This window comes from Ovis canadensis, chromosome 11, assembly GCF_042477335.2.
Source record: "Ovis canadensis isolate MfBH-ARS-UI-01 breed Bighorn chromosome 11, ARS-UI_OviCan_v2, whole genome shotgun sequence".
Taxonomy (NCBI): Eukaryota; Metazoa; Chordata; class Mammalia; order Artiodactyla; family Bovidae; genus Ovis; species Ovis canadensis.
Window position 1 is genome coordinate 45,770,193 of NC_091255.1, and position 27,909 is coordinate 45,798,101.

General features: G+C 44.0%; 1 protein-coding gene, 1 long non-coding RNA gene and 1 other non-coding gene across 3 annotated transcripts in view; 1 reads left to right on the forward strand and 2 right to left on the reverse strand.

Annotated features, from left to right (window-relative positions):
• The first annotated feature begins 165 nt into the window (after nucleotides 1-165).
• Nucleotides 166-27,897, forward strand: LOC138415086 (uncharacterized). The gene is made up of 2 exons (XR_011247099.1): nucleotides 166-226; nucleotides 27,349-27,897. It is a non-coding gene; the product is annotated as an uncharacterized lncRNA (long non-coding RNA).
• Nucleotides 2,058-2,129, reverse strand: TRNAQ-UUG (transfer RNA glutamine (anticodon UUG)). Its single transcript has one exon. It is a non-coding gene; the product is annotated as a tRNA-Gln (tRNA).
• Nucleotides 14,877-27,909, reverse strand: part of B4GALNT2 (beta-1,4-N-acetyl-galactosaminyltransferase 2 (SID blood group)) — a 63,425-nt gene continuing 50,392 nt past the window's right edge. Inside the window, exons 8-11 of the mRNA XM_069543202.1 lie at nucleotides 20,463-20,650; nucleotides 19,572-19,712; nucleotides 17,547-17,766; nucleotides 14,877-17,002 (exon numbers count right to left, since the gene is read on the reverse strand). Of these exons, the coding sequence (XP_069399303.1) occupies nucleotides 16,797-17,002; nucleotides 17,547-17,766; nucleotides 19,572-19,712; nucleotides 20,463-20,650 (755 nt within the window). The 3' untranslated portion in view covers nucleotides 14,877-16,796. The remainder of the gene's footprint in view (nucleotides 17,003-17,546; nucleotides 17,767-19,571; nucleotides 19,713-20,462; nucleotides 20,651-27,909) is intronic.

The following is a 27,909-nucleotide window of genomic DNA, read 5'->3' on the forward strand; positions in this document are numbered from 1 at the left end:
AGAATTCACAGTATTCTATAATCTCGGTAACATTCAGCATGTGCTGTAGGCTTAGTCGCTCAGTCAAGTCCAACTTCAGGCAAGAATACTGGAGTGGGTTGCCATAGCCCTCCTCCAGGGCATCTTCCCAACCCAGTGATCAAACTCTGGTCTCCCCCATTGCAGGCAGCGGATTCTTTGCCATCTGAGCCACCAGGGAAACCCAACATTCAGCATTGCCAATCTGGTAAGTGTGTAATAGTATCTCACTGGGCTTTTAATTTGCATTTTCTTGATGATTGATGTGTTGCATCTTCTCATGTTTATTGGTTATTTTGGATTTCCTTTTTTTTTTTTTTAAATGAAGTGCCAGTTCAAGTCTTTTGTAATTTTCCATTAGGGTTTTTTTTTTTTTTCTTATTGAGTTTTAGGAGTTTTTAATATACTCTAGATACAAATTGTCAGTTATGCATTACAAATATATTTTCCTTTTCTATGGCTTAATTTTTCACTTCCATATTGGGGTCTTTTGATAACATAGAATATCATATTACTATGGTGATACATATCAAGCTTTTAGAATCTTTTGTGTCTTAAGAAGACTTTCTCTGCCCTGAGGTCATGAAGGTATTCCCCTGCGTTGTATTCCAACACTTTATCGCTTTTTCACATTAAAGTCTATAATTCATCTAGAATGTATTGCTGTGTTATTGTAAACTGGGAGGAATTTGATTTCATATTTTTCCATATGGACACTCAATGATCCCAGAATAATTTATTGAAAAAAAGGCCCCTTTCCCACTGCTCTGTTGTACTCTATTTATCATAAATCACTGTCCAAGTATGTGTGCACCTGAATCCGGCCTCTCTATTCTGTTCTACTCGTATGCTTGTCTTTCTCTGTCCTAGTACCACACTGTCTTAATTCCTACAGCTTAAGAGTTGATAATAAACTTTAATATTTGATAGTGCTGGTCCTCCCACATCTCATGCCTATGTATTTTTGAAGCTGGGATCGCCCATACACACAAATCCATTCAAATGTTTAAGCAGTGTGTGCGGTGGGTTGGGGAGGAAGGGTGCTCAGGATGAGAGAAGGGAAGAGCAGAGCGAGTATTCTGTTTCCATGGCATTCTCCCAAGGCGCGCGACCACATAATCACAGTGCCAGCCACCCCGTAGGGAGGTCACAAATGCGTCAGCGGGCTCCCTCGTCACTTATTCCCGAGAGACAGACAGCTCTTAAAACCCAGATACCAAGCCAGAAGACAACACTCCATTCCCTTCTCTTCGCGGCTATCTCAGAGGTACAACCTTTCCTGCAAGTCACGTGCGCGTGCTCGGCACCCAAATACCGACCCTGGGCAAATTCGCCGAAAAAGATTCGCTCAGCCTTGTGGGTGAATCCCACGGTGATCCCTAGCGTCTGCTTGGGAGAAACAGCCCATCGATACGACGAGAAAGCGCTAGCAGATAGCCTGACCGGCCGAAACGGACTGAAGAACGGATTCCTTGACTTAGGGATTTTTTTTTTTTTTTTCCGACTGAAAGACACAAACCACCTCGAAGTCTGCTCCCCGTGTGGCGGACAATCCAGACAGACAGATTGCAGTATCGGACCGGCTTCCGGGCGGAGCGATCCCCAAACGCCGGTTATTCCCTCAGCCTCGGCTCGCTCGGGCCACTTAGTTCCCAGCTACCGAGCAGAATGTTTGGCACGTTAGCCAATGGGAAGAAGGATTCCAGGCAGCTCGCGCGGGCAGGGGGCGTCTCCCAGACCCGAAGCCTGCTGCGGTTCGCCGCCGGAAGCAGGATGCTGGAGACCCTGCGGGCGCCTTTGGCAGTGCCTGTGAGCTAAAGTCCCGCTCCGAGTCCCACAGACACGCTTACTTTTCCGCCCGGGCTCTTGCGCATGCGTGCGGCAACCTTCAGGCCGACCCTGAAATGGAAGCATCTTGAGAAAGACCGAGGGAGCCTAAACCCCGGTCCGACAGGTCACTGGGGAGAAGCCACAGCACGAGATAGGCACTACCGCCGGAGGCCTCCAAAATAGGAATTAAAGAACCAAAAGGCTTAGAGAGGTCCCACCGAGATTTGAACTCGGATCGCTGGATTCAAAGTCCAGAGTGCTAACCATTACACCATGGGACCTGCTGGCTGCTTTAGGCGGCCGGGAGTCTTCTCAAGCCACATAGCGGGCGCGTGAGGCTGCCTTTAGAAAGCAGCAGTAGATGCCTAGTGTCCGCCGGTGCTGAACTGTGGGCTCTCGGCCCCGAGCCGCAGGAGCGGGCCGAAGCGGAGCGGCGAGGGCTTCTGCATCCCCGGCGTCCCATACATTCCCGGTCCCGGGGTGTCATTTCTTGTCGCCTCTCTCTCGGCTGTCCCCCAGGGGTCCTCACCGGGTTTGGGGAAGCACGGAGTGCGCAGGCTGGCGGGATCGGTCTTAGCAATGCTGGACCAGAGAGGGCCGGCTCTGACCTCCAGCTCACGAGCAGGAGGCTCGGCGCTCCCACCCTGGGCTTCTTATTGTTTATTTATTTACACAAAGGGTGCTCTGGAGAGGTTATCTTGGCGGAGCCGGGAGGGAAGCCGACTGGCACGTGGGGCGAATGCGGTTCAAGGCCCTGGTGCCCCGAGCGCGAATCGCTGCCAGGAAGTGCGCCCCACCTGATTCCTTGGCGTTCCACGTGGCTAGAGCGCCAAGAAATTAGCCCAGAACGTCTCACTTCCATTTCCCTCTCCTGCTACTTGGTGGATGGTTCCTTCTAACAAAATTAGAAGCAGATCAGTGAAAGACTGTCGATTTTGGACTTTCTCATAAGTTTTAGTTAAGGTGTAAATGGATAATGTCTCTTAAGGTCGATCTGGCGACAGAGAATTTTATAGGCCATTTGGTTAGCAGTTTCACTTTTGGAACTTTATCCTTAGGGACTACTAGGATGAGTGCCAGTTGGTCAAGAATGGTCTCAGCTGTGTGGTTTATAATAGTAAAGAATAAAAATAAATGTCCATCGTGTGAAAATTGATTAAATAAATATTGACAATATCTATACAATACATACTGTGCAAGAATTTAGGGGAAAAATTATTGTATTGGCATGGAAAGATACACTGTCCTAAACAAACCAAAACAAAAATCTACTTACCAATTAGTGAGTATAATAAAATCTCACGTCCACACAAACAGAAGAGCTGAATGCATACAGATACAATGAGTATTTTCCCTGGGCCCTACGATTTCTTGAGGGATTCAACGCTGGATGGGACTGGGTGACTGCAGAGCTGTGCGACATACTCTCTCTCCAGGCTCTTGGCTGCCAGAGTGAAAGCATGTGTCCTTACCCTAGCCAATTGGACTTAGAATCCAGAAGCAGGAACATTTTAGAACTTAGCTGGCTGCTGGTGGTGGCTGTGACGCCGAGTCCCAGAGGCAGTGACGGCAGCCATGCCATGTCCACTGGCAGCAGAGGCGGCATCCTTAGTAGATTGTCCAGGATCCTGACCTTGGGAGGTTCCTGGTTTCCTAGTTTCCCTTCATTCTTGCCCATCTTTCTGAGTTTGCTTTCCCTCTGCTTTTATGAACTATGTAAGATCCTCCTAATAAGCCCCTTTTCTACGTAAGGTACCTAGAGTCCTTTTCTGTTACATACAGTGAAGAACCTGCTTAGTCCAAATCCAAAAAGGTCTGTTGATGACAGTTATCTCCCGGGAATAAATTTATGAAGGCCTTTTCTTTTCTTTGTTTTGGTATATAACTCTTGTATATTGTTAGAAGAAACATTAACGATTTTCCTTTTTGAAGAAATAACCAAATTCCCATTGAACTTCTATGGTGAGATAAGGATATCCCTCTCTTGAGGCTGGAGTGACGTAAAAATATCAGCTTGACTTAACATCAAATGACTTGGGCAGCTCTGGACCTCAGCCTTCCCTTTCTAGTTTCTTCTTGAAAGGGTTCAGTACAGGCTAAAGTGTATTGCAAGTAATTTTTCAAAAGCTACTGCAGAAACTTCTAAAGGGTGATGATTATATCCTTGGAAAATATACGCATAGTTCCTCTCTCCAGTGTGAAGGAGGATTGACTGCCTTCCTATTCCCACTTCTCCCTGCTCTACTCCCTAGTTCTTCCCCCCGCCTTCTTTCTCAGCTTGAACAAAACCTTACTTCCTCATTCCCCAAGAGATGTAAAAGAATCATCTCGCTTACAACTTTTGTCACGACTCATTGGAATCATAAGAAATTTTGTTCTGTGTCTCGGTCTCTCCCATCTTCCCTCCCTCTCCTCCTCGTTCGGGCTATGAATTCCTTGGGACTTGCTTATCTTTGAGTGTGGCTAGTGCCTTAACAGACATGTTCCCTGAACCCCATTAGAGGGCACAGGGGAACTTAGGAGGAAGAAACGACAATCGAGTTTTATGTTCAGAGACCCTTTAGCATCACACACAGATACACACTATATGTAGATATATTTAATATATCTATTATACACTTAAAATATATATATATATATGATAACAGAGACAACATGTAATCTCCCTGCCCCAGTATAATTCATGTCATCTTTGAGGACGGACTCTCAAGCCTCCACAAGGTGGCTCCTGAGCTAGGGGAGTTCAGGGCTCTGTCGGAGGTGGGGTTAGCGTAGCTTCAGCTGTGGCACCTGTGACTGAGGGCAGACTGTACCCCAGAAAGTACAATGAGGCCAGGGTTTAAGAAAACAGGGGTGAAGTCCAGGATTAGGAACTTTAAAGATGTTCTCCCATTTCTTATGAGCCTGTAAATGAACAGACCATGGAGTAGGGACAATAATGCTTTGAGTAGTCGAGGTGGAAAGTATTCATATTCACTCAAGGCTATGTTCAGTCCGTTTCCTGACCATGTTAGGATGCTCACAGTTAACTGGGATAGAATGAGCCTGGCTCTTTTCTCTGGCCACCCAGGATAGGTGAGATCTGCCACAAGTCACTGTCTTGCCTTGCGAACCCTGATTATGCCAGGGAAGCCACCAGCGTCGACTTGTGCAGGGTGACATGCCCTGAGTCTCCACTAGCCACATCCCATCCCGTCCTGTCCAGCCTCCTGCTCGGAGCCTGGCATTCCCCAGGCTCTGATGAGGAAATCTGAGCTATTTCACTCGTTTTGGCTGCCCTGGGTCTTCATTGCTGCATGTTGGCTTTCTCTAGTTGCAGCAACTGGGGGCTGCTCTAGTTGTGGTGTGCGGACTTCTTTTTGTGGTGGCTTTTGTTGCTTTAGGGCGTGTGGGCTTCAGTAGTTGTGGTTCCCTGGCTCCAGAGTACAAGCACAATAGTTGTGGTATGTGGGTTTAGTCACTCCGTGGCGTGTGGGATCTTCCCAGATCAGGGATCGAATACGTGTATCCTGTTTTGGCAGGTGGATTCTTCACCACTGAGCCACCAGGGAAGCCCTCCATCTCACTTTTTAAAAATAATTTTATTGAGATATTATTTATGTTAAGAAAAATGCACATACCTTAACTGAAGAAATCAATTATTGCTTACAAACGTATACATTTGTATGATCGCCGACTAGATCAAGATATAAGGCATTTCCACCACTCCAGAAAGTTCTCTGATCCTTTTTTCCAGTCTTTACTGAAATCACTACTCTGGTTTCTATTGCCAGAAATTAGCTGTGCCTATTATTATAGCATACATATACTGTTTTGCAGGATCTTTTGTGTCTGGCTTCCCTGGTGGCTCAGATAGTAAAGAATCTGCCTGCAATGCAGGAGACCAGGGTTCAATCCCTGGGTTGGGAAGACCCTGGAGGAGGAAATGGCAACCCACTCCAGTATTCTTGCCTGGAGAATCCTATGGACAGAGGAGCCTGGCGGGCTACAGTCCATGGGGTCACAAAGAGTCAGAGACGACTGTGCAATTACCACTTCACTTCACTGTTGTTAAAGATTTTTTCAAGATTCATGCATGTCATTTTATATACTAGCAGTATGTTTTTCAGTGCTGAGTATTCCATTCTATGAGTGGACCACAGTTTGTTCATTCGTTTTTCAGTTGACGGACAGTTGGGTTGTTACCATTTTGAACCTAACGTATCTGGATCCTTTGTCAAATATTTATACTGAAGATATTTTCTTCCAGTCTATGGCTTGTCTTTCTACATTCTTAATAGTGTCTTTTTGGGGATTCCCTGGTGGTCCAGTGGTTAAGACTCTACCTTTTCACTGCTGAATGGCTGGGTTTGATCCCTGATCGAGGAACTAAGATCCCACAAGCCACACAACCAAGGAAAAATAGTGTCTTTTGTTTAGCAGAAGGTTTTAATTTCAATCAAGTCAAAATTATTCTTTTTATTAGTACCTGTGTTCTTGCATGCAGAGATCAGGGATATTTCCAAGCACATGGGATAGAGGGGCTTGTGCAGTTATACAGACTACTCAATCACATAATGAAAACTTTGATAATATCTTGGTAAAATTTAAAGAGGTTTGAGGGATATAGGTTTTATATAGCAGACTTGTCTGAAGCTGGAACAGGGAGGCTGAAGGACAGAAAGGTAGCTGAAGCATCCAAGCAAAGGATTAAGAAAAAGAGCTGTATATAGACAAGAACACTGTGAAGGTCATTAGGTGTAGGTTTGAGCAGAAAAACTGGGGTTGACAGCAGTGACTTCCTTGGAAGCTGATCCTGAAATTGTTGCTGGGGTCCAGAACACAAACTATGGGCCTAGCGAGACTGTAGGATATCAATAATGGCAAATGGTAGGAAAAAAACAGGATGTTGGCATGTGTTTGTGATTTTCATGCTGTCTTCATGACGGTCCTATGAGACAGAGGAGTTTTAGGCTGAGGCAGCCTGTCTTAAAGCAGGTGTACTATGGCTTTGCTAAGAGTGGCTTGCAATCCAAGTTTACTGGATGTCCTATAATGTGGAGCCTTCAGGACTAGAAAAACTGAAATCTCCCACCCAAGAGAAAGCACCAGCAGAGACAGAGGACTTAGCAGCAGACCAACTGGAGCAAAAGCCTAGCCTAGTACATTGCAATCCTTTAAACATTTCCTACCCATGAAGAGGAAAAACCTGGGGGCAAAGAGATTATAGACGGTCTCTCTTGTACCTTTCAGTTCAGTTCAGTTCAGTTCAGTCTCTCAGTTCTGCCTGACTTTTTGTGACCTCATGAATTGCAGCACGCCAGGCCTCCCGGAGTTCACAACTCCCGGAGTTCACTCAAACTCATGTCCATCGAGTCGGTGATGCCATCCAGCCATCTCATCCTCTGTCGTTCCCTTCTCCTCCTGCCCCCAATCCCTCCCAGAATCAGAGTCTTTTCCAATGAGTCAACTCTTCGCATGAGGTGGCCAAAGTACTGGAGTTTCAGCTTTAGCATCATTCCTTCCAAAGAACACCCAGGACTGATCTCCTTTAGAATGGACTGGTTGGATCTCCTTGCACTCCAAGGGACTCTCAAGAGTCTTCTCCAACAACACAGTTCAAAAGCATCAATTCTTTGGCACTCAGCTTTCTTCGCAGTCCAACTCTCACATCCATACATGACCACTGGAAAAACCATAGCCTTGACTAGACGGACCTTTGTTGGCAAAGTAATGTCTTTGCTTTTGAATATGCTCTCTAGGTTGGTCATAACTTTCATTTCACGGAGTAAGCGTCTTTTAATTTCATGGCTGCAATCACCATCTGCAGTGATTTTGGAGTCCCAAAAATTAAAGTCTGACACTGTTTCCACTGTTTCCCCATCTATTTCCCATGAAGTGATGGGACCAGATGCCATGATCTTCGTTTTCTGAATGTTGAGCTTTCCAACTTTTTCACTCCTCTTTCACTTTCATCAAGAGGCTTTTTAGCTCCTCTTCACTTTCTGCCATAAGGGTGGTGTCATCTGCATATCTGAGGTTACTGATATTTCTCCCGGCAATCTTGATTCCAGCTTGTGCTTCTTCCAGCCCAGTGTTTCTCATGATGTACTCTGCATAGAAGTTAAATAAGCAGGGTGAGAATATACAGCCTTGCCGTACTCCTTTTCCTATTTGGAAGCAGTCTGTTGTTCCATGTCCAGTTCTAACTGTTGCTTCCTGACCTGCATACAGATTTCCCAAGAGGCAGGTCAGGTGCTCTGGTATTCCCATCTCTTTCAGAATTTTCCACAGTTTCTTGTGATCCACACAGTCAAAGGCTTTGGCATAGTCAATTAGATGACTGTAACTTAGATGACAGCATCACGGCAAAGGCCAGGTGTGGAGACCTGTGGTTACCAGAATGGGTTTCCTAGTCTCCAAGACTATGTTTAGACAGGATGTCTGGACTGAAATAAAAGAAAGGAATTGCCAATGAGATCTCACTGGCAATCAAATTTCCTTTAAAATCTGATGGATAACAGCTAGTGTGTTTTAACTCCTGTGGCCAATTCTGGGCTTGTGAACAGCACTAGCAGGAAGTAGGCAGTTATGGTTGTGGAGGCCTCAGAAAGGTCACCCTGCCCAATGCTCAATCAGATGGGGAACAGGAAGGTAATGGACAAGGTGGCTCCTCTTAGAAGAATCTGGATTGTCCTGGGTGGTGCTAGATGGGCTAAGCAAGGCGCCCCCTCCACTGCCAGGGCTGGGAATCCCTAACGCCTATTCCTATCAGTGACAGGAAACCTGTGGTCTGCTCCACCTCCGGGCTTCAAACTGTATATGAGACAGTTTAAGATAGTTTGGGTCAAGTTTCTGGTACATGCAGACAAATGCATTCCCATAGATACCCTTTATAGTGGCTTGTTCTATTAGTACAAATCACTAGAAGTTTTCAACCATACATAATTTAAAAACATTCAATTTAATGGCTTCTCATCCTTTAATGTAATCTGATAGATTTATTTTTTCCCCAACAAAAACCAACAGGATTGAGAGCAGAGTTTAATTGTGGTGTGATATACATAACATAAAACTTACCATTTTTAATCAGTTTTAAATGTACAGTTTAGTGCAGCATAAGATTTTAAATTCAGTTGTGTTTCCTCTTAGTTATTTGTCTCTGTTATGTTTTCACGGTGAATTATTCTTTAGCATTTGTGACAAGAGGCGAATAACACTTGTAGGTTTTTTAAGAGGACATTAAGGTGGAAGTCGGAGAAGGCAATGGCACCCCACTCCAGTACTCTTGCCTGGAAAATCCCATGGATGGAGGAGCCTGGTGGGCTGCCATCCATGGGGTCGCGAAGAGTCGGACACGACTGAGCGACTTCAGTTTCACTTTTCACTTTCATGCATTGGAGAAGGAAATGGCAACCCACTCCAGTGTTCTTGCCTGGAGAATCCCAGGGATGGTAGAGCCTGGTGGGCTGCCGTCTATGGCGTCGCACAGAGTCGGACACGACTGAAGCAACTTAGCAGCAGCAGCAGCAGCATAGTGGCTTGTATATATTGTTGGTCAATCGATAATCAAAAAACAGTTGGGGAGATACCTTCTTGAGTCAGGGAGAGTATCCAAAAGGAGGCAAACCCCAGTCCCATGAAATGGACAAACCTCATGTATGCAAGAAAAAGGCCACTAACCCAGTAGCCAACAGGATTCCTCTTTCTGAAACTCATGGAAATTTTCCTTTCCAGTGCTGGGAAATGGACTGGACCTGAGCTCCCCCTGGAGGTCCACACAATTATTTGCACCAATTTGTCCCCGGGCTTTGCAGGTGGGCTAGTGGTAAAGAACCCACCTGCCAATGAATGAGACCTAACAGACACAGGTTCAGTCCCTGGGTCAGGAAGATCCCCTGGAAGAGGTTATGGCAACCCACTCTGGTATTCTTTTTTCTTTTAATATAAATTTATTTATTTTAATTGGAGGTTAATTACTTTACAATATTGTATTGGTTTTGCCGTACATCAGCATGAATCCGCCACAGGTATACACATGTTCCCCATCCTGAACCCCCCTCCCTCCTCCCTCCCCGTACCATCCCTCTGGGTCGTCTCAGTTCACCAGCCCCAAGCATCCAGTATCATGCATTGAACCTGGACTGGCGATTCGTTTCATATATGATATTATACATGTTTCAATGCCATTCTCCCAAATCATCCCACCCTCGCCCTCTCCCACAGAGTCCAAAAGACTGTTCTATACATCTGTGTCTCTTTTGCTGTCTTGCATACAGGGTTATTGTTACCATCTTTCTAAATTCCATATATATGCGTTAGTATACTGTATTGGTGTTTTTCTTTCTGGCTTACTTCACTCTGTATAATAGGCTCCAGTTTCATCCACTTCATTAGAACTGATTCAAATGTACACTCTAGTATCCTTGACTAGAGAATCCCATGGACAGAGGAGCTACAGTCCACAGGGTCACAAAGCATCAGATACGACTGAAGCAACTTAGCACGCAAGCATGTCCATCAGTCCAGGAATTTGTAATTTAGCAGGAAGTAGCAGAGGCTCTTCACTGTCCTGAAAGGATACCTTTGTTATTGGTTTGATCCAGGCTGCTCTTGGATCAAATTATGTCTGAAATTTAAGACTGGAGGGAGGCCCATGCAGGGGTTATTCTCTATGACCTGATTTTTGCTTCCAAACTACCCAAAAAGAAAACATTTTATTTATGCCTGTTTTGAAAACACACAGATACACAGGATAGTTGTATTATTTAGGACACTTTGCTTGTAAGTCACAGGAACCAACTCAAGTTAAGGAAAAAGGAAAATTATAAGGATATAGTGTTTCACAAAACCCCAGGGCAGGACCATAGCCAGACCTCAGGAAAGAACCAGAAGGCTGCCAGAAGTCTCTCATTTCAGCTTCTCTTTGTGCTTATGTTGAATTCCTTTTCTCACTGCAGACTAGCCTTTTCTGCTCCCCAGTCCAAATAGCATATGGGAGCACTCTGCTGTCCAGTCACCCACTTGATGGTTTCAGGTCTGATTCACATTCCAAGAGAGACAATTGCCTTGGGTAGCGGTTCAGCTTCTCTTGGTCCAGTATAGTAAGACCATGATGTGGAGTCACACACTCTCTGGGAAGTTGATCTATTCCTAGAGAAATTTTCTTGGAGAACTGGCTCATGGTTTAAGCAAACATCCTCCATTTTAAGAACTCCTCTTGGAGTCTTGGCTGGAGTAGATGGTTCCAGATCTTGGGAACAGGGAAGATTTTCCTGGAACCTACTGATGGTAACTGCAGCACATCACAACAGTCCCTGCTGGAGGATACTGAAAGATGCTACAGTTGCCATGACCTCTATCTCCCTGTATCAAGAATGCAAGAGACCTACCTGGTGGTCCACTGGTTAAGACTCCATGCTTCCACTGCAGGGGACAAAGTTTTGATCCCTGATCAGGGAACTAAGACTCCACATGCCATGCTGCAAGCAATTCATGAGAAAGACAGACTTTTTGCAGGGGGGTGGGGAACCAGGCCTGGGACAAATTAAATATGTCCCAGTATTTAAATATTAAGTATATTTTAATTATTTTTATATATGTAAAAGCTATAATAACTAAAGCTAGCAAACTGTTAAAGTAAATGTTTTCCAGATAGCTCAGCTGGTAAAGAATCTGCCTGCAGGGCAGGAGACCCTGGCTCGATTCCTGGGTCCAGAAGATCTGCTGGAGAAGGGATAGGCTACCCACTCCAGTATTGTCTTCCCTTGTGGCTCAGCTGGTAGAGAATCTGCCTGCAATGTGGGAGTCTTGAGTCTGAGCCCTGGGTTGGGAAGATCTCCTTGAGAAGGGCAAACCATAACTCCAGTATTCTGGCCTGGAGAATTTCATGGACTGTATAGTCCATGGCGTTGCAAAGAGTCAGACATGACTGAGTGACTTTCACTATCCTCTTACTTTGACAAATTTATCTTTAAAAGGCAAAATCCAAAATATTGTAAAGCTGTGGTTTTTATATTTAGATTTAAGTTTTGAAAACTTAACCATGATACAGCTAGAACCACATGTATAAAAATTGAAGAGTAATAAAAATTGCTTACTATTTTCAAATGTTCTGGGCTTCCCTGGTGGCTCAGAGGTTAAAGCGTTCTGCCTGGGATGCAGGAGACCTGGGTTCGATCCCTTGGTCGGAAAGATCCCCTGGAGAAGGAAATGGCAACCCACTCCAGTACTCTTGCCTGGAGAATCCCATGGAGGGAGGAGCCGGGTAGGCTACAGTCCATGGGGTCGCAAAGAGTTGGACACGATTGAGCAACTTCACTTCACTTCACTTTAAATGTTCTTAAGCCACACATGCAGTTGTGAACAGCACACTAATTTTCTAGTACTTTTGTAACCATGCATTGAAAGGCAAGAAAATACACACTAGGTGGTGAGCAAGACTTTATTGTTATTTATTTTGAAAGGAAGAATTTGACAAATTTTAAAATGTGTCTTTTTCTTTTACCTAAGCACTTTGCTGCTCAAATCGTACCTACGTTTCAAAGTACTGTCCACAGACTTTCAGCGCATTTGGATGCAACTGTCTTTTGTTTTGAGAACACAGGGCAAGAGGAATAGAGAAGCATTTCTCTGGGGCCTGGACAGTGTCTAGTCTTAGAGGAGATGTTTAGGGAAACAGGTTATGCTGTCCTGGTGCTGAGCACTAGATCCCAAGTGACAGAGATGCTCATCTTGAGTAAACACATGTGTTTGTTCTTTTTCCTTCAGCTTTATTGAGATATAACTGACCAACAGCACTGTAATAGTTGAGGAAAGTAGGGAAAACCACTAGGCCATTCAGGTACGACCTAAATCAAATCCTGTACAATTATACAGTGGAAGTGACAAATAGATTCAAGGAATTAGACCTGATAGACAGAGTGCATGAAGAACTATGGCGGAGGTTCATAACATCACGCAGAGGTGGTGATCAAAACCACCCCCAAGAAAAAGAAACACAAAAGGGCAAAATGGTTGTCTGAGGAGGCCTTACAAATAGCTGAGAAAAGAAGAGAAATAAAAGACAAAGGAGAAAAAGATATCCATCTGAATGCAGAGTTCCAAGGAATAGCAAAGAGAGATAAGAAAGCCTTCCTCCGTGAACAACGTAAAGAAATAGAGGGAAACAATAGAATGGGAAAGACTAGATAGAGATCTCTTCAAGAAAATTAGAGATACCAAGAGAACATTTCATGCACAGATGAGCACAATAAAGGACAGAAACGATATGGACCTAAGAGAACCAGAAGATAATAAAAAGAGGTGGCAAGAATACACAGAGGAACTATACAAGTTCATTAAGATCTCTTAATGACCTGGATAACTACAGTAGAATGATCACGCACCTAGAACCAGACATCTTGGAGTGTGAAGTCAAGTGGGCCTTAGGAAGCATCGCTATGATCAAAGCTAGTGGAGGTGATGGAATTCTACCTGAGCTATCTCAAATCCTAAAAGATGATGCTGTTAAAGTGCTGCGCTCAACATGCCAGCAAATTTGGAAAACTCAGCAGTGGCTACAGGATTGGAAAAGGTCAGTTTTCATTCCAATCTCAAAGAAGGACAATGTCAAAGAATGTTCAAACTACCGCACAATTGCATTCATTTCACATGTTAATAAGGTATTGCTCAAAATCCTTCAAGCTAGGCTTCAGTAGTCTGTGAACCCAGAATTTCCAGATGTACAAGCTGGTTTTAGAAAAAGCAAAGGAACCAGAGATCAAATTACCACAATCTGTTGAATCACAGAAAAAGCAATAGAACTCCAGCAAAATATCTACTTCTGTTCCATTGACTACACTAAAGCCTTTGACTGTGTGGGTCATAGCAAACTGTGGAAGATTCTTATAGAGATAGGAATACCAGACCAACTTACCTGCCTCCTGAGAAACCTGTATGCAGGACAAGAAGCAACAGTTAGAACTGGACATGGAACAACGTACTGGTTCCAAATTGGGAAAGGAGTATGTGAAGGCTATATATTGTCACCTTGCATACTTAACTTACATGCAGAGTACATCATGCAAAATGCTGGGCTGGATGAAGCACAAGCTGAAATCCAGATTGCCAAGAGAAATATCAATAACCTCAGATAGGCAGATGACACCACCCTTACGGCAGAAAGTAAAGAGGAACTAAAGAGCCTCCTGATGAAAGTGAGAGGAGAGTGAAAAAGCTGGCTTAAAACTCAACATTCAGAAAACTAAGATCATGGCATCTGGTCCCATCACTTCATGGCAAACAGAAGGGGAAACAATGGAAACAATGACAGACTTTATTTTCTTGGGGTCCAAAATCACTGCAGACGGTGACTGCAGTCATGAAATTAGACACTTGCTCCTTGCAAGTAAAGCTATGACAAACATAGACAGGCATATTAAAAAGCAGAGACATTGCTTTGCTGACAAAGATCCACATAGTCAAAGCTATGGTTTTTCTTCTAGTCATGTATGGATGTGAGAGTTGGACCATAAAGAAGGCTGAGTGCCGAAGAATTAATGCTTTTGAGTTGTAGTGCTGGAGAAGACTCTTGAGAGTCTCTTGGACTGCAAGGAGACCAAAATAATCCTAAAGGAAATCGACCTTGAAAATTCATTGAAGGACTGATGCTGAAGCCAAAGCTCCAATACTTTGGCCGCCTGATGCAAAGAGCCAAGTCATTGGAAAAGACCCTGATTCTGGGAAAGACTATAGGCAGGAAGAGAAGGGGACAACAGAGGGCGAGATGATTGGATGGCATCACCAACTCAATGGACATGAATTTGTGCACACTCTGGGAGATGGTAAAGGGCTGGGAAGCCTGGTGTGCTGCAGTTTATGGGGTGGCAAGGAGTTAGACACAACTGAGTGACTGAACAAAAACATCAGCTACAACTGTTTAAGTTTAAAACGTAGAACATAATGACTGGACTCCCATATATCATGAAATGATTATCACCATAAGTTTAGTGAATATCTATCATCTCATATAGATACAAAATTAAAGAAATAGAAAAATAATATTTTTTCTTGTGATGAGAACTCTTAGGATTTACTCTCTTAACTATTTTCATATATAACACACAGTAGAAGGAAATGGAAACCCACTCCAGGGTTCTTGCCTGGAGAATCCCAGGGACGGGGGAACCTGGTGGGCTGCTGTCTATGGGGTCGCACAGAGTCGGACATGACTGAAGTGACTTAGCAGCAACAGCAGCGTTACTTATATTTATCATGCTGTACACTACAGCCCTCGTACTTATTTATTTTATAACTGGAAATCTATACCTGCTGACCACCTTCATCCAGTTTTCCCTTCCACCACCTGCCTCTGGTAACTACAAATCTGATCTCTTCTGTGAGTTTGTTTGGTTTTTAAAATAAATACATGTGTCTGTGATATGCAGAGTTCTCTAAAGCACAGGCAGGGGCTCATCTTGCCTGGGTCTAAGGACAGTACTGAATAGACCAAGCCAACATTGCCTCCCTTTATAGCTATGATGTTAAACACAAAATAAATATACTATTGTACTAAGTGGTTATGCACGTTAATTAAAGTTATAAAACTTTTGCAACAGAGGCATTATGATATATACAATGGAATGAGGTATGTGCTTTATATTCGTGTTTGGGAGAACAAAAAAATGATGGCCAGTCTGTATCTGTATCTGAGAAATGCTGAATTGACGTTAAGTCAATTTCTTCACAGCAGGACTTGTCAGAGCCTTGAATATACTAATATGAATTGTGACTGTCAAAGAGGGAGATAGAGCACGCAGTACTTTTTAAATTTATTTGACTACCAAAACATGTTTCATGAATTAACATCTCACACATTTTTCAGAGATTTTGACCTACCATGGCTGTCTTTAGTAGGAAAGAGTAGAAACAAAAAGGCAGCACAGCAGTGGGAGAATCCACTGGCTCCCAAGGTGACAGAGAAAACCCCCGTCATCATGATGGCTCCATTCTGCAGATGACGGCAGTCTTGAGTAGTAAGCAACTGATCTTAAGGCCCTGGAATTTAGTGGCTTGGCCACTGCGCTTACAAAGTACAAGGCCCAAGTTCAATCCCAGGCATTCTGGAATGTGTCTTTATGGTAGGTATCTGATGCCAGGGAAAGCTTTATCCCAGCACTGAGTGGACTACCCCAGTGATCTCTGCCCTCCACCTTCCTGCATCCCATCCATGTGCTGGACTCCAGGTGAGCTGACTCCACAGAGCCCTCCTCATCTGCATGGGCCCTTGTGAGTTCTCCCCACGCTCTGATCCTCTAAGCCTGGCTGCCCAGTGCTACTAGTGGAATGAACTGAACCAGACTGCCACTTCCTCAAGGAAAGGACTCTGGGTTATTCACATTATTTGAGTCCACAAAGTAGGACCAAATCAAAATTTGTGGATGATAGTTGATGGTAGAGATGATCTGTGATGTAACACCCACCAAATAACTCTCAAGGACCCAGAGGATACCGATCCTTTTGATCCTTTTGATCAAGGATACCAGTCCATCATGTGCTCTTTTGCATGAGATGATGTGAGACGAAAGTTGGACACGAATTATTGCCTAAACCACCACCACCACCATTATATGTACAGTTCACTTGTACAGTTCAGTCACTCTGTCGTGTCCAGCTCTTTGTGACCCCATGAACCACAGCAAACTCCCGGAGTTTACCCAAACTCATGTCCATCGAGTCGGTGATGCCATCTAACCATCTCATCCTCTGTCATCCCTTTCTCCTCCTGCCTTCCATCTTTCCCAGTGTTAGGGTCTTTTCTAATGGGTCAGCTCTTCACATCAGGTGTGTACAGTGATTCACAAATGGTAAGACACCAAATAATAATTATTATTAATACAATCGCCATTGCCCTGATCAGTGATTGGTCCATTTCTAATGACCTACAGTAACTGAGCCAGACCTAGCACTCTGCCAAAGTCCAAGCATCTTTATGTGGTACATTGGAGATGGTTCTTGAAGTAGTGGAGAGCTAGCTTGAACTGGACCTTATCATTGGTGTTGGCCCGGTATCTGCGGTAGGTCTTCTCCAGGGCTGCCAGCTCTGGGTCCGCCACTGAAGAATGGGGCTGGTGACCTATAATCACATCTGAGCAGGACCCCACGAGCAGACTCCCGAGCCCATCAATAAAGAACTCTGCCAAGAGAGGGGAAGCATGAGAAGGAAATGTGACCTTCAAGCCACAGACTTAGGGCCCTACTGCAGGTCCGGAAGGAGAGTCGGGGGAAGGGACACGGTTTACATCCTTGGGGTGGTTCCACCCATGTGGAGCCACCTGCCCAGGCTAATGAGTTGGAAGGACAGACAGACACAGATTAGCTTCCAACTAAACAGAACTGTGGACTCCAGGACTGAGGGCAATTTAAGACAGGAAGTTCACTAGCTGCAGTTACAGAGGAAAGGAAGTCTGGAAATGCAGGTGCAGCAGCAGGTAGGGGCCAGAGCTGTGGGGAGAGGAAGGGGAAGGGTATCTCAGAAAAGTAGGAACAGCCTGACGGAGGCAAGAAGGCAGAGAGAGTGGAAGGAGGCAGGGGAAACTGGGGGCTCCCCAATTTGGGGAGAATGGGCAAGCTGCCTGATCCGTGGCACACGGCCCTTCCTCCCAACCCCCTCGGGGGAGAGCAGACTTCTGAGGTCAGTCCACAGCCCAGCTCCCTCTTCACTCTCCCAGCCTCCCCACCTGAGTGAGCCACTCGATGCAGGCGGGGGTCAAAGCCAACTCTTTGGAGCCGCTCTGTGTGGGCCAGGAAGAAGTTAACGACGCCGCTGGTCACCACGCAGTTGGGGAAGCCGTCCAGGGGCCCGAAAGATCCTGTCCGCCGATGGAGACAGTCCCCATTCTTACTGTGCTCCAGGAACAGCTTAAACTGGAACACATTTCCAAGCACACTGCCACCTACCTAGCCAATGGACAGAGAAACCTGCATTAGAGAACAGACAATATCCATGTAGCCCCTGCCAGGAAGCCTTACTGAATTGAACCTGTTATGACAAGAATGACTTCCCTGGTGGCTCAGATGGTAAAGCATCTGTCTACAATGCGGGACACCTGGGTTCAATCCCTGGGTTGGGAAGATCCCCTGGAGAAGGAAATGGCAATCCACTCCAGTACTATTGCCTGGAAAATCCCATGGACGGAGGAGCCTGGAAGGCTACAGTCCATGGGGTCACAAAGAGTCGGACACAACACTTCTTCATGACAAGAATAACACCCTTTCTCTATCTACCCTTCATACTAGGCCTACCCCAAGTCAAAAGGGCAGACAACTCTGCTGTGCTTACCCTCCTGCAAGCTCACTCTTTCCACGTGGCTCACTCCCTTCCGGTATGAGAAGCAGTGTTTGGGTGCAGGTGAGAGGCAGCCTGCATATGCAAGCGTCCCTATATGGACTTCCTGCAGCCAGCCGTCTGTCTCAAGCTCCTTCCTCCCATTCTCTGTTCTTGGCTCACCTCTCTGCGCTGCCTGTCCCTGCACTCATGGGAGATGAGTGCATCTCTATGTTGGAGCCTAGGCGAAACAGGACAAGCAAGTATATCTGTTCCTGAAACATCATAATCACCCAGAAGGACACAGCAGTCTGCTGTCCCCTGTTCTTTCTCTCCTCCTCTTAGTAAATGGACTGAGTTTTGATGGATTAAATTAAGATCTAGCTACTATCCCACCAAAGTTGAAAATTTCCCACTTCCCTTGCAAGTTTTGATCATGTGTCTAAGTCCTGGCTGAAAGGATGTGATTTAGAACAGATGCTTGCCACTTTTATAAATGTCACACTCTTAAAAGAAAACTGCTTGTCTTTCAATTCCCCTCTTTCCCCATTTCTTCTGACCATACAGCCGAGGACAACAAAAATGGACGAACAACGGGGAATGGAGCTGGTCCAGGATGCCTCTGGAAGGAGAGTCCAGCACCAGCTCTCATTACAGGGGCAGGAACTGCACCCTCTATGTCATTTACGCTACTGTGATTGGGTCTCTAGAGACATCTGAGTCAAGCCAGATGCTTTGGGGACTGTCCACTTGGAGTAAGAGATAACCATGGTCACTGTGCTACTTCTTATCCATTTTCTTTCTTTTTAACAGCTTTTTCTTTGACATATTAAAATTGTATATTTTGAGGTTATACATCTTGATGTTTTGATGGATGTATACATTGCGAAAAGATCACCACACTCAAGCGAATGAACAGATCCATCAGCTCTACACAGTATGGTTATCTCTGCAAATTTCAAGATACAACGCAGTATTATTTACTGTCACATTTTTCCTCTTTCCTGTATGTGAATGGATTTTTGATGTTTTTGTTATTTTTTCTAACTCTCATTAAGGCTACATGTGCTTTCACAGCTTTGTCCCATTTGCATGTTTGTAAGGGTGTGCGACAGAACCAGAGCCCCGCTTGCCTTCTCCCATCACTGCAGGGAGGAAGTCAGAAGGGATGCATAAACACGACATTTCAAAGACGGAACGATGGTGCGTTTGGGGATGGGGGTTGGTGTAATTTGCTCAAAGAAAAGTAAGAATGGCGGCAGAAGCAGAACTTGCACATCTGACTCCCATGTGAAGGTCTCAGCCCCAGCGGCCCCTCATCTCCTCCTGCACTGCCCCCCACCCCTGCCTCCCCTGAACACTTGCCTCTCTGCCCTTCTCCTTCCCTTCCCCTCTGGCTTGTCACACAGAGGAGATAGAACCAGCAGCTCCCCCTTACCACATCCAGTTCGGTCTTCTCTAGGACATCCACCAGCACCTCAATCTTGGTCTTGTCATTGAAGAGAAAGTCATCGTCCACCCAGAGAACGTATTTGGTGGTAACCTGAGATATGGCCAGGTTCCTACCAGCAAACCAACCCTGTGAGTAGAGTGAGGTTAGATGGTGGTGGCCCGCCCTGCTACCTATCAGCGTCGCTTGGCAGCTTTCTCAGTTGCCAAGAGCCACGCTGCACTGCACCCCAAACAGTGCTTAGGAACCTCTAGGTTAAAGGGAGTCCATGCCTCAGAGACACTGGGACAAGGCCAGGGGCTCTCTGGGTCAGACTGAGATCAAGAAAGGTGAGAGAGTCCCTCCTTGGCCCTGTGGCCAATATGGACTGATGGAAGTCTCTCTTCACCTGACAGAGTCTCTGGGGCTCTCAAGCCCTTTCCCCTCATGGAGCCTGGAAGCTATTGCGGGGGAAGGGGCACTCTGGTGAGTGTCACGTCCACCTCCTCCTTTGTCTGAAGGAAGGTGAATGGAGGAGATGCGTCAGAGAGGGTGAAATGATAAGGATGAGCGGTTTCTCTGCTCTTGGACCTGCAAGCCAGGAAACTAGACTGTCAGACACTGCAAGTCACTTAGAAGGATCCCAATCAATTTCGAAACCACGCATGAGAAAAGGTGGATTAACCACCCTGTTAATGCAGAAAAGGGAAAGTGACCTGATTTCTCTGTGAATTTGAAGTCAGCAAAAGGATTCAGAGGAGACTCCCACACCTTCCCATGCCAAGATCTTGCTGCCTTGCGAAGTCTACTGAAGCTGGCCCCTCCGGGGTAAGGACCTGACTCTGACTGAGGCCCTCTTGTCCCAGGATTCAGGTGTCTCCCCACCCAGGAGGGACATACCTTGCCGTAGGGCATGGTGTAATACTCCACATAGCTGTCATTAATTTCCAGGGGCTCCTTGCTGTCATCAGCCACGATCACGGTCAAGTCTGGGTAATACACACGAATGCTCTGGAGCATGGTCTTGAGCTTGTGGGGACGGAGGAAAGTTTTGGTGGCAATGGACACCAGGTTTCTGAGCTTCCTCTCTGAGCAAGAAAGGGTAGACATCAGAGTTCTGTCTTTGGGAAGCCTCACTGTCTTGACTTGCGTCATTCTGAGGGTTTCTCTATATCATGACCTCTCAAGTGTTTGTGGACCTCAGGTCTCTTGTATATAGTTAGTGCTTAATAAGAGTTCGTTAGTTGGATTAGAAAAATATATTTAAACATACCCTATTTGTTTTTCATGGCATCTGGTTCCATCACCTCAAATAGATGGGAGCAAATAGATGGGGGAGAAGAGCGAACAGTCTTGGGCTCCAAAATCACTGCAGACAGTGACTGCATGAAAGTAAAAGACACTTGCTCCTTAGAAGAAAAGCTATGACAAACCTAGACAGTGTATTAAAAAGCAGAGACTTCACTTTGCCAACAAAGATCTGTATAGTCACAGCTGTGGTTTTTCCAGTAGTCATGTACAGATGTGAGAGCTGGACCATAAAGAAGGTTGAGCACCAAAGAACTGATGCTTTCAAATTGTGGTGTTGGAGAAGACTCTTGAGAGTCCTCCCTTGGACTGTAAGGAGATCAAACCAGTCAATCCTAAAAGAAATAAACTCTGAATATTCATTGGAAGGACTGATGCTGAAGCTCCAATACTTTGGCAACGTGATGCTAAGAGCCAAGTCATTGGAAAACACCCTGATGCTGGGAAAGATTGAGGGCAGGAGGAGAAGGGAATGACAGAGGATGAGATGGTTGGATGGCATCACCAACTCGATGGACGTGAGTTTGAGCGAGGTCCAGGAGATGGTAAAGGACAGGAAAGCCTGGCATGTTGCAGTTCATGGGGTTGCAAAGTGTCAAACATAACTTAGCAACTGAAAAACAACGATAATGATTTGTTTAAATTTTGTCTGTTTTCTATTCTAAACTCTCTTTCCTGGTTCTGTTGGTTCCATTCTGGTGTTTCCTACTATCTACCTGGACGTTTCATTTTATGCTTGCCTGTCTGTACTGGGCTTGTATCCTGCTTTCATGCTAGGAGCTGAGATGCATAGAGACTTGCCCATCAAGGGATTCGCTATGTAGAGTCACAGGTCCCAGGAAGAGGAGAAAAGCTCTAAAGGACTTGAGACCTGCTCTGTCATCAGCTGCACTCCTACGGAGAAACTTGCCTGATCTTTATCCTCTGGAAGATGTAAGAGGAAATAGGTCCACTTGGAGATCGGAAGAGGGGTAGACCAGGTTGTATGATTTATAGAAACAGTTAGAGAAAGGACAGCCTTTCTATGGAAATGACCCTTGGGTCAAACAACAGTAGCTGCTGGTGTGTTTAGGAGATCTAGCCACAGAATGGAGCCATGCCAGCTGATAGGCAGGTGGGTCGTCTGGTGGGGTGGGGTCAGCTGGAGTAAACACAAGCTGACCGTCACACCCCACCAACTGTTTGTGCATGAGTGCAACAGAACCCCACTGCAGAGCCACCTTCTCAGAATGACAGAAGTCAGAGGTCATTCTGTTGCACCATTACCCAGCTCCTCCTGAGTCTTTGGGAGTGAGTGAAGCAAGACAGGAAGACAATAGTACAGTCACTTCAGAAAAAGACTGGCCTTGGGCAGAACAAGCCTTGCAAACTAAAGAACAAAGGCCCTTGGGGTCCAAGTCCCGGGGGGGAGAAACCAGGATCACAGAAATAAAAGATTAACATTACTTCTGGTCCACTACTGAGTATACCTAGTTGCCACAAGACAAGAAGCTCAACTGTAAATTTTAACCATATCTGTTCCTGGGCTTTCTTGCAGAAAATTCTCATGCATTTCTTCCCCTGCACAGAAACACTCTCTATTCCTGACAGCCATCATGCAGCCACCTGCTGCTGATCCAAGAAATTTGATGATTTCTGGAAATTATCAGTGATCATGAGACAAACCATCCCTTTTGCTATAAAAGCAACTCACCCATTGTACCCAGGGAGCTGGCATTTTCCCTGCCTTCTCTCTTATGCACAAACTATCTCTGTGAATAAAAGGCTTTGCATGCTGAAGAGTTGTGGAAGTGATATTCATTTCTGTGGGGTGGTATGGTATGGTCTGAGAATCTGGAAAGGGCTCAGTAACAGAAAGAGTCATGTAAATCAGGTTCAAGAGCGTGTCGAATGAAAGCTCTACCTTTTCTCTTCTCAGGCCACGTGACAAGTTTGGTTCTTTCATTACAGTAAGGACAGAATCAGGAGCCTGAGTTACCATAGGAGGTAGTCAAGATGGGAGACTCCTGGCCAGGTGGGTGGTATAGCATTCTACTTTGATATTCTTTATTGTTCCAAACACAGAGCAATGATGAAGAAATATGCAAAGACAGAGCCATGTTCACAAACAAATGACATTTCTTCCAAGGAACAGGAATCAAAAGCAGTGAGCAGAGCAGGAGCTGGGTCTGCTGCTATCTGGGGTCAGAAGATCAGAGGCTGGGAGGCAGAGTTTGATTGTTAATGGAATAAAAGTGTCTCACGAAGTATGTGGGTCCACAGCCAGGCTTTTTGCTAGAAACCATGGACTGGAGCCAGGCTGTACTCCCTCCAGCTCTCATGACATATAACCCACTGGGCAAGGAACCTCAAAGAGCCATCATCCCCAAACACATCTCTGGGTTCAGAGATGACACCATCTCACACAGCCATGTCCTGTGCCAAGCCACCCTCAGGCCCAGCAACTGGCTCTTTGGTGATGCCCATATCACTAGGGGACAGGGACTCCAAGACTGTTGTATATAATGATGGGCTGAGAATCTGTGGCAACTGTAAAGCTGTGAGATGGGAAGGAATCAGGAGAGAGAAAGAGGAGAAAACAAAACAAGCTTGTAAAGCCTCGTATTCAAGATGAGCCACCAGCAAAAATCCCAAGACATTCAGAGAAAACTAGTTTGAAAGAACAGCCGGCAAATCCACCCTGTGCTAGAAGTATCCACTCTAGACAGATAAACAACAGATGAATCTGAAAGGGACTTAAAGTGAGAATTTAAAATCTTTAAGGTGATAAATTAGAGAATGACATATATGAAAAAGAAAATATGAAACAAAACAGGCATAAAAGAAATTAGAATATTTAGATATGAAACCAACTTAAAATTATTTAAGATATATACAAAAAATCAAAAGAGAGACATGACTTAAGATATTTAAAAAATTTTTAACAAGCATAAGAGAATTCTATGAACAACTTTATGACAAAAAATAGACAATTTACATTAACTTTAAGACAACTTTATAGAAACATTTAAAAAATTGACTCAATGTACATATAGATCAATAACCATTGAAGTGGTAGAACTGTTAGTTTTAAATTTCTTCCCTTTCTCTCACTCTTTCCCATTCACATTCCTGCCCCAACCACCTTCCCCAAAACTTGGACCAAAAAAAAAAAAAAAAGACAAAAGGACAGACAAGTTTTAATAAAACCCCAAGAGACATTGCTGCTGCTGCTGCTAAGTCACTTCAGTCGTGTCTGACTCTGTGTGACCCCACAGACGGCAGCCCACCAGGCTCCCGCGTCCCTGGGATTCTCCAGGCAAGAACACTGGAGTAGGTTGCCATTTCCTTCTCCAATTCATGAAAGTGAAAAGTGAAACTGAAGTCGCTCAGTCGTGCCCGACTCTTAGCGACCTCATGGACTGCAGCCTACCAGGCTCCTCCATCCATGGGATTTTCCAGGCAAGAGTACTGGAGTGGGGTGCCATTGCCTTCTCCAAAGAGACACTCCTATTTTATTACAATTCAATTCATTTCAACCAACAGTGAACAAAAGAAAGGTATCTAACTTGTCTTATGAGACTTGTATAATATTGATAACAAAACCGAGCAAGGACATTACAGAAAAAGACAGTCTCAGTTTTGAATACAGATATAAGAATCATCTATAAAAAGAGCAACAAATTTAATTCAGCATTTAATCAAATAACCCACTGCAATCAAGATGGGTTAATCCCCAAAATGCAAGAACAATTTCAACAGCAGAAAATCAATGTGGTGGATTCATGTCAATGTATGGCAAAACCAATACAGTATTGTAAAGTAAAATAAAGTAAAAATAAAAAAATTTTTTTAAAATAAATAAATAAAAAGAAAATCAATGTAAGTCACTCCGTGAACCGAGTTAAAGGAGAAAAATTATTTCAGTGGGTGCAGACAATTTCTTTGATAAAATTCAATACTTATTCATATAAATATGAAAACTCTCAGCAAGGAAATAGAAAGTAGAAATAGAAAAATTCTTAGAACAGAAGGAAAGAAGGAAACTTTCTTACCCTGACACCACACTCCTGCCCAGCAAATGAGAATAGTGGCATAACATTGGAATGGTCTTAGAGTCAGGAACAAGCGAAAGCGTGTGCTACCACTGCTACTAGTCAACACTGTACTGAAGATTTTACCAAAACGCATTAAGACAAGAAAAAGAAACAAATGATGAGAATTGTAAAGGAAGAGATAAAAATCATTATTTGTTTAACAGACTCTATGTGTTAAAAAAAAATCACTAATATGTGTGCAAGAAGGATGCCTATTAAATCCAACATTCAAAAATCACTAATGTCTTATATACTAACATCAGTTAAAATGTAGAACAAAATCCAATTTATAAAAGTAAAATAAAATATAAACTACCTAAGACCAAATCCAATAAAATGTACAATTCCTTTACAAATAGGACTACAAAATAAATTACTGAAGAACCTGTGAAGAGACTATGACATGGAGAGATACAGCAGATTCATGGTTGTGAATATTCAACCTCATAAAACTGTCAGTTCATCTCTAATTAATCAACAAATTTTAGAAAATTCTAATCAAAATCTCAAGGCATTTTGGAGGATCTTGATGAGCTGATGCTAAAACTCCAATGAAAAAGTAAATGACCAAGAAGAGCTAAGAAAATTTCACTAAATGAAGTACAGTCATCCTGCAACACAGAATTTATCTGCACTAGATAGAAAACCTGTTATAAAGCATATGGAAATGTAAAATGAGCCCCAGGATACAGATCAATGTGCCTCAACAAAGGCTGGTTCAAACTCCTACATGCAAGAAGCTGCGTGTGTGAGGGGCTGGCTGTTCAAGCGGGACAAGGCTGGACCACTTGGTCCATGGTGGCGGGACAGTAGGCGCTCCATGTGTAAAATATTAGGTCCCTATCACATGCCATGCATAAACATAACTTCTAGGTGGATTAAGTATCTAAATGTGAGAATAAAGCATAGGTAACTTTTGAAAAAAAAATACAGGAGAATATCTTTACGGCTTCAGTGTAGGGAAGAATTTCTTGAATTAAGGCAAAAGAGCAAAAGTTAGAAAAAAACAATGAATCCATTTTATTAAAGGATAAAGTTTTATAACACAAAAGACCCCAGAAGCAAAACCAAGAGACAAGCCATGGACTAAGGAAAGGCCAGAAACTAGAATTTTATGCCATACAACGTGATAAATTTTATGAAAAGTTCAAAAATGCATGGTACCACACTGTATGCTCTGTGTGTGCACATGTATGTAGGAATAGAAATCTACATATTAAAATGTACAGAAACCAGGAAAAGAAAGACCATGACTGTTGGAAGGAGATGGGGAACTAGGACTATGGAGATTTCCATTTCATGGGAAATACTTCACCTTTAAGACAAATCTGAAGCCAAAAAAGCTTTTCTGTGAACTTCTTGTGCTGATTTATTTTTGAGATAGTTATGATGATATGAAGCACATACTGTAAATTCCTCTCTGTAGATATTTAATCCTATTGCTTTTAAATAAGTTATATTTTTAATAGAATCTATCTGAATATGTTACATTTTGAATATATAGGAAATATCATCAAAAATGCCAATGAGCTCAAAATTCCAAATATACTGAAAGTTATACCATGAAAATACTTCTTCCCATCTCTGTCCTCAACATTTTGGTTCCTCCCCAGGAGATTACCAGGTATTACTAACTTCTTGTTTATTTTTCTGTAATCAAGCAGTTATGTCTTCTTTACCCCTTTCTTTTCACAGAAATAGTAGCTTACTTTTCACTTTTTTCTGTATCTTGCTTACATCTTGGAAAGCATTTTGTATCAGTATAAAAAACACTTGCGGCTCATGTTTTCCTCCTCTGTCCTTCTGAATGTCATTGCGTGGCACTTCATTATACCCATGGACCACACTTGATTTAAGCCCTGGTGACTCAGATGGTAAAGAATCTGCTTGCAATAAGGGAGACTCAGGTTCGATCCCTGGGTCGAGAAGATCCCCTGGAGAAGGGAATGGCAACTCACTCCAGCACTCTTGCCTGGAGAATCCCACGAGGTTGCAAAGGGTCAGACATGTCTGAGCAACTAACACACACAACCATTTTTTAAGGTTTTTGTCATTGCAAATAATGCTGCAATAAACAAACAAATGTCTTTTCACACAGATGCAAGCATCTATAGGATAACTCATACAAGTGGAATCGCTGACCCAACGTGCGTATACGTTTAAAATGTTGACAGACGTTGCTAAGTTGCTCCAGAAGGGTTGTGCCAATTTATATTCCTACTGGCACTTTAAAAGAATGTTTCCTCACTCCTCCTCCAATACTTTTTGATATGGATGTAGTTTTCATTTGCACTTAGTGTGAGACGGAACATATATTTTAATGACTGAAAGTATTCTTGAATTTAACGTTTTGTGAACTGGCTTATTCTTCTCTTATTTGTTCTTTTCTTATTGATTCACAGCATCACCGATTCAGTGAACACGAGTGAGCAAACTCCGGGAGACAGTGAAGAACAGAAAAGCCTGGCATGCCGCAGTCCATGGGGTCACAAACAGTCAGACATGACACAGCGACTAAAAAACAACCTACCTGATAGGACTACAGTGAGAATTTCTTTACATATTTGGCCACACTGTGCAGCATGTGGGATCTTAGTTCCCTGACCAGCGGTCAAACCAGTACCCCCTGCACTGTGAGCATGGAGGCTTAACCGCTGGATAGCCAGGAAAGACCTCACAAGTGCTCTTAAGTAAAATTAGATCTTTGACTTTGTCTTGAAGGTATTTTTCCCTCAGTTTGTCCTTTGACTTTGCATATGGTAGATTTCTGTCCAAAATAAAAAAGGTATTAAAAATTGGGAATACCCTGGCAGTCCAGTGGTTAGGACTCCATGCTGTCACTGCTGAGGGACCAGATTCGATCCCTGATCAGAGAACTGAAATCCCACAAGCCGTGCCAGAGGCCACAAAAAAAGAAAAACAATTAAAAATTGTTATGTATGTTTCCAGTCTTTTATGGCCTT